Below are 5,664 nucleotides of genomic sequence, written 5' to 3' on the forward strand. Positions count from 1 at the left end.
ATACATGCAAGATTTCTTAAAAAGTGGTTATATCCAATAATTTAAAAAAAGCTTAAACATAATACCAAGCTTGTCACCAGCTGCATAGGTCATACTATCAATCCTCTTTATTTCATTCTCCTTTGAAAACAAAATTCCAAAGAGCTCTTGAAATTCATTTTTAAGAGCGCCTTTTGTATCCTTTATTCACTCTTAAAGATAACCATGGAACAAGTAACGAAATAGCTGAAGGAAAATTAGCAGTGTTTTATTTGTCCTGAACCTAAGAATTTAGAACCTTACATTTTTACAAACATGATTTTATACAAAGTATAGGCAATTAAGTTTTCCATCCCCACTAAAGAAAAGGATGTGGCCTGAACCACGGCTGCAGCACCCCCAAGGCTGTAACTGCTCTGCCAGGGGTTCTTCCATGGTCATGGCTCTCAGGTGCTCCAGCACGACCCCAGGCACAGGCACTGATGTTTCGAGGGCTACCTGCTGAGCATGGCCTAATCCACAGCCACAGAGGCTTCAGGTTTATCCCTGGCCCACAATCCCGTCTTGGGCATGGAAACAACCATGGCCACAGGTACTCTGAGAGATTCCTGCTCTGCCATGGGCTTATTCCCAGCCGCGGATGCCTGCGGGTGTCCTGCTCCTTTCTGGGCTCATCCACAGGTCACAGATCCCTCGACTGGAGCTCACACCACTGGAGTTCCAGCAGCACAGAAACAGCAGCGATGTCCTGGCCTGGTCTCATGGATGATGGGAAGGAAAAGCAGGTTCTATTTCAGGGTTTTAAGTGGAGTTTTGATCCTGTCCCTCACAGAATACACCTGGAGCAGGTGTCCAGCTGTGTGACACACAGAAAGGGTGTGCTGGGTGAAGAATGGGCAGATGTACTGGCTTTCAGTAGGATAGGATCCATTTTCTTCCCAGGGAGCGGCAAAGAGCTGGGTTTGGATTCAGCACGGGAATGTGGTGGATAGCACACAGATGTCTTGGATGTTGCTGAGTGGGGCTTGCCCTCCTCAAGGACTTTGCAGTGTCACATTGGACAATCCATGTCCCGTGCTCTGCCAACAAGGAGGTGAGACCATCAACATTCCCCTCCTCATCCCTGTGTCCTACGTAAAGCAGAATCTTCCACCCGCTCTGCTCCAGAGAGCTGGCAAGTGCCCCTAGGGAGCCCCCTCATCCCTCCTGGGGCACTGCGGAGGGCGGGGCCGAGGCAGGGCTGTGACTGCACAAAGGGGCAGAGCGCTGGCGTGAGGCAGGGCTGTGATGTCCCAGGGCTGTGCTGGCCGCAGCACTGTGACATCGCTGTGACATCACCGCGCTGTCGCTTTGTGAGACGGGCCAGCGCCCGCAGCTGCCAGTGCAGTCGCGACGGGACGTGCCGGAGCCATGGGTGCCGGTGACGTCCTGCTGACCGTGCTTCTCCTGCTGCTGGCCGCCGTGGCTGTCTGGTGGGCCTTTGGCCACCGGCAACCGCGGGGCCGGCGGACACGGAGAGGGAAGTGGAGGAAGCGCCCCAGGGTCCAGCCCAGAGGCTCACGGAGGAAGCGAGGAGCCCCTGCGGCTCCCAGGTTCCCCAGGCCTCGGGCGACTCCTGGCAAGCGGCCACGTGCTCCCGCCAGCCCCCTGGGCAGCCCCTGCAGCTGCGGCCCCTGCCTGGCAGAGGCCCGGGAGCTGCAGGAACTGATGCTGCACCTCGGGGATGGCAACGGGACATGTGAGCCGCTCTATTCTGGGATGTGGCAGGCATTGTGGAAAGAACTGGAGGAGCTGCAGAACCAAGGCCACCTGCCCTACTGTGGCTTATCCAGCTCCTCCAGAAGCCTCCATCCCGTCCACAGGCTGCTCCCAGCAAGTTTCTCCATCCCTGGGAGAGCCTCAAGGCCTGCAAGGATGGCACAGCAGGGGAGAGACATCACCATTCATGCAGGAAGCTCAGGCTGTCAGAGACCCTGCATCCAGCCAGGGGCCTCTGCTATCTCTGACAGCCTGCATCCCTTGCAGAGGCTCAGTGAGACCTGTCAGTCTGCAGAAGGAGCAGAGCCCGTGGACAGGCCTCCCAGCTCCCTTGGACTCTGGGACTTCAACAACACAGGCAACATCCTGACCCTTGACGTGGCAAGGGAAAGCCCAGAAGTCCAACTGGGAGCCCAGCCCGATGCAGGGGAGCCCGCTCAGGAGCAGCTGGCAGGGCAGCAAGCGTCCTGGAGCCAGCAGTGGGCATCCCACAGCAGCCAGGACAGCCAGGACGCTCTTCTGGTTCTGCCCGCCAGCAACAGCCCCAGCCTGGTGGTGGAGACGGGCCTCCAGACAGCACGGAGGTTCCTCCATCTGCAGGAAGCTGCCCCAAGACAGCCCTCGAGTGCAGCCAAAGCCTTTCTAGTAGCAGGTGAGATCTCCCGAGGAGCTGCCTGCGGCTCCCCCGGGGCTCTGGAGGGGCGCGGCCAGGCCAGGCCAGGGCCCCTGCGAGCAGCCTAGTCGCCGGCTGTTTCCAGTGCCTCCGACGGCACGGCTTGAAAAAGCCCTGTCTGCCTTGCAGCCGCTCCTGGCATCCCCCTGTGCCAAGGCTCGGGCTGCAGCCCCGGCCGTCGTCAGGAGCAGAGCCCAGCCCACGCCGCCGGGGACAGCGACGGTGCCGCCCTGCCCCGCTGCCCCGGGGCTGCCGCAGCCGCCTGTGCGCGCTGCCCCGGCCCGGCTCTGCCGCTCGCCAGCCCGGCGGCTGCAGGGCGGTGGCCGCTGCCCGGCGCGCAGCAGGAAGCAGGTGAGAGCGCGGCGGCCGCGGGGGCCCGGCCCGCTTCACTCGCGGGCACTTGCGGGGGGTTCTGGGCGCAAGGCTGATGGCTTCTCTCGGCCGCAGGGCAACAGAGGCAGCGGCAGGAGCTGTACCTGTGGGGCCCGCAGCTGGGCAGCGGCGGCTTCAGCACCGTCTACTCGGGCATCCGCCTCTCGGACGGGAGCCCGGTGAGTGGCCGCCACGGCCGGGCGGGGCAGGAGGGGCAGCGGCGGGGAGCGGCAGGGCTGGAGCTCAGCCCTCCTCTCTCCGTGGCTCGCAGGTGGCCATCAAACGCGTGGCCCGGGAGAGCGTCCTGCAGTGGGACGAGCTGGTGAGTGAACGGGGCCAGCGGGACAGAGCGGGGCGTGGCGGGCAGGGAGAATCCCGGGGCGGGCTCAGCGTGCGGAGCCGCAGCCCCGCGGGCCTGGGCACACCGGAGAGCGGAGCTGGGGCCGGGCAGCGGCACCCCCGAGCATCCCCGGGCGGGAGGAAGCGCAAGCGCCTGGGAGGCTGCGCCAGGGGGCACTGGGGCATCCCGGGCAGGGCGCAGCGCAGCCCCAGGGCTGCTGCAGCAGCAGCAGCAGCAGCAGCAGGCTGCTGCAGGCACTGACTTTCTCCTGCTCACAGCCCGACGGCACCCGCGTGCCCTTGGAGGTGGTGCTCATGGAGAAGGTGGGCTCTGGCTGCCAGAATATCATCCAGCTCCTGGACTGGTTTGAGCTGCCTGACAGCTTCGTGCTGGTCCTGGAGGGTCCGGAGGCATCGCAGGATCTCCTGCAGCTCATGCAGGAGCAGGGCTGCCTGTGCGAGGAGCAGGCGCGCTGGCTTTTCTGCCAGGTGCTGGAGGCCGTGCGGCACTGCACCGCCTGCGGCGTCCTGCACCGGGACATCAAGCCAGAGAACCTCCTGGTGAACCCGGAGAGCGGCCACCTGAAGCTCATTGACTTCGGCTGCGGCACCTTCCTCCAGGAGCAGGCCTTCACGGGCTTTGCCGGTGAGCCCATGGCCTGGGCCCTGCTCCCGGTGCCAGGCACCGCACGGCCCCGTTCCCTCCTGGGCTGCGGGCTGCGTCCTGCAGCCGGCCGCCTTTAGGAACGGGGCGGATGCCGAGCCCCAGGAGCCGGCTGCCGGCCCTGCCGACAGAGGGGGGGCAAAAGCGGCTCCCGGCCCCTGGGCTCAGCGGGCCCACGAGGGCCTGGGCTGCTCCGCTGGCCTTCTTGGCCTTGCGGAATGGTTTTGTGCCTTTGGCCAGCTGGCTGGGGGACGCGGGGTGGCCTCGGGGGGAAGTTGTGGTCACGGCTGCAGCCCCTGCCTCGGGCAGGAGGCCGGCGCCAGGCTCTGGAAGGCAGCAGCCTGCGCCCGGCCAGTGCCGCCTGTCTCCCCTAGGAACGCGCGTGTACAGCCCGCCCGAGTGGATCTGGCTCGGCTGCTACCACGGCCACGCGGCCACCATCTGGTCCCTGGGCGTGCTGCTGTACGTCATGGTCTGCGGGAGCCTCCCCTTCCAGGATGAGCCTGACATCGTGCTGGGCAAGCTCTTCTTCCGGCAGCAGCTCTCTCCAGGTGGGTGTCCGGCCTCAAGCCGGCGGGCTTTGGCATCTGGCGGCGCGCAGCTCGGCGCGGCCCCCACCAGCTCCGCGGGACGTGGATCTGCCCTCCAGGGCCGGCGGCAGGAGGGGCCCGTGCCGACGGGGTCAGCGCGGCACGGGCGGCCGGAGGAGGCGGCCGTGTCCCGCCGTGCCGCTCTCCCGCGTGGGGCAGAGCCGGTCGGGAGCCCGGCACGGCCCAGAGCCCGGCACAACATGGCCCGGGCCCCGCGGGCGACGGGGGCAGCTGGGCAGGAGACTCTGCCGGTGACCGGCGCTTTCTGCCTTCTCTCCCCAGAGCTCCAGCACCTGATCCGATGGTGTTTGGCCAAGCACCCTGCGGACAGGCCGGAGCTGGAGGAGATCTCATGCCACCCTTGGGTGCAGGGCCGGCGCTTTTGATGCCTTGCCGGAGCCTCTGCAGCACCCACTTTCCGAGTCCCACGCAGGACTGAGAACCCGAAAAATAAAACAACCAACCCATTGCGGTGTGTCAAGGCTGGTCCTTGTCAGCAACTTCAGCTAAAGAAACGTCTTGGGAAAAGGGGGAATCAGAGTGCTGCCTTCAGCCTTTGTCAAGCTTTCCATGCCTGCCCTCCCGGCTGGTGCTTTATCTCTTCAAGCTCAGGCCCTAGTACGGGTAGGAGGGACTTTGCCCAGCCAAGAAATGCAGCAGTGGAACAACAGCTGCCCTTGTGTCGTGGTTTGACACGGAAAGAGAATTTTTTTCCAGAAGGAAGAGGTCAATTTAGATATTGACCAATTGAAGGTGAACACGCCTCTGAGAACACAGAGGGGTTAAAAGCAGAATTCCCAGGGGAACTCGCTCTCTTTGGTTCCGGTGAGCATGCAGTGCAAACTCTCCCCTGCCCAGCCGTGGCTGGGTGGGGGAAGGGAAGCCCCATGGCCTGAAAGGTAGGCCCCAAGGGTGGTGGATGGACTGGAACCTGGCTGGCCCCTGCAGATGGAAGGGTGGAAGAAATCTAAGATGTCTCTGTTCCCCGCTGCCCAGAGTTTCTCTCCCGAGAGGGAGAGAGAAAAGAGACAGTGGCAGATTTGTCAGCAATTTCACCGTGAGGAAGGAGGAGCGGGGGGAGCTGCAAGGTGCCCAGTGCGTGGGAGTTGCTGGATGTCCGGGCATCGAGCCATCCCTGGGAGTTCGGACTTTTAACCCTTCCTTGAGAAATGAAAGCTTGTGAATTTTTCCTTCCCCTCCTCGGTTTGAAAGAGAGGAAGAGGGACACCTTGGACCCTGGGATGTTGGAAGGAGGAATTCTGGATGGGAGGGGGACAAGGAGTGGCATT

The 5,664-nt window shown here is 63.2% G+C and overlaps 1 protein-coding gene across 1 annotated transcript; it reads left to right on the plus strand.

Annotated features, from left to right (window-relative positions):
* The first annotated feature begins 619 nt into the window (after positions 1 to 619).
* Positions 620 to 4,761, plus strand: LOC144246174 (serine/threonine-protein kinase pim-1-like). Its single transcript, XM_077782633.1, has 7 exons — positions 620 to 735; positions 2,274 to 2,389; positions 2,858 to 2,961; positions 3,054 to 3,104; positions 3,401 to 3,767; positions 4,160 to 4,336; positions 4,658 to 4,761. Exons 1-7 carry the CDS (start codon positions 620 to 622, stop codon positions 4,759 to 4,761), a joined length of 1,035 nt encoding a protein of 344 aa, XP_077638759.1.
* The last annotated feature ends 903 nt before the right edge of the window (positions 4,762 to 5,664 follow it).

Source organism: Lonchura striata, chromosome 4 (genome assembly GCF_046129695.1).
Source record: "Lonchura striata isolate bLonStr1 chromosome 4, bLonStr1.mat, whole genome shotgun sequence".
NCBI lineage: Eukaryota > Metazoa > Chordata > Aves > Passeriformes > Estrildidae > Lonchura > Lonchura striata.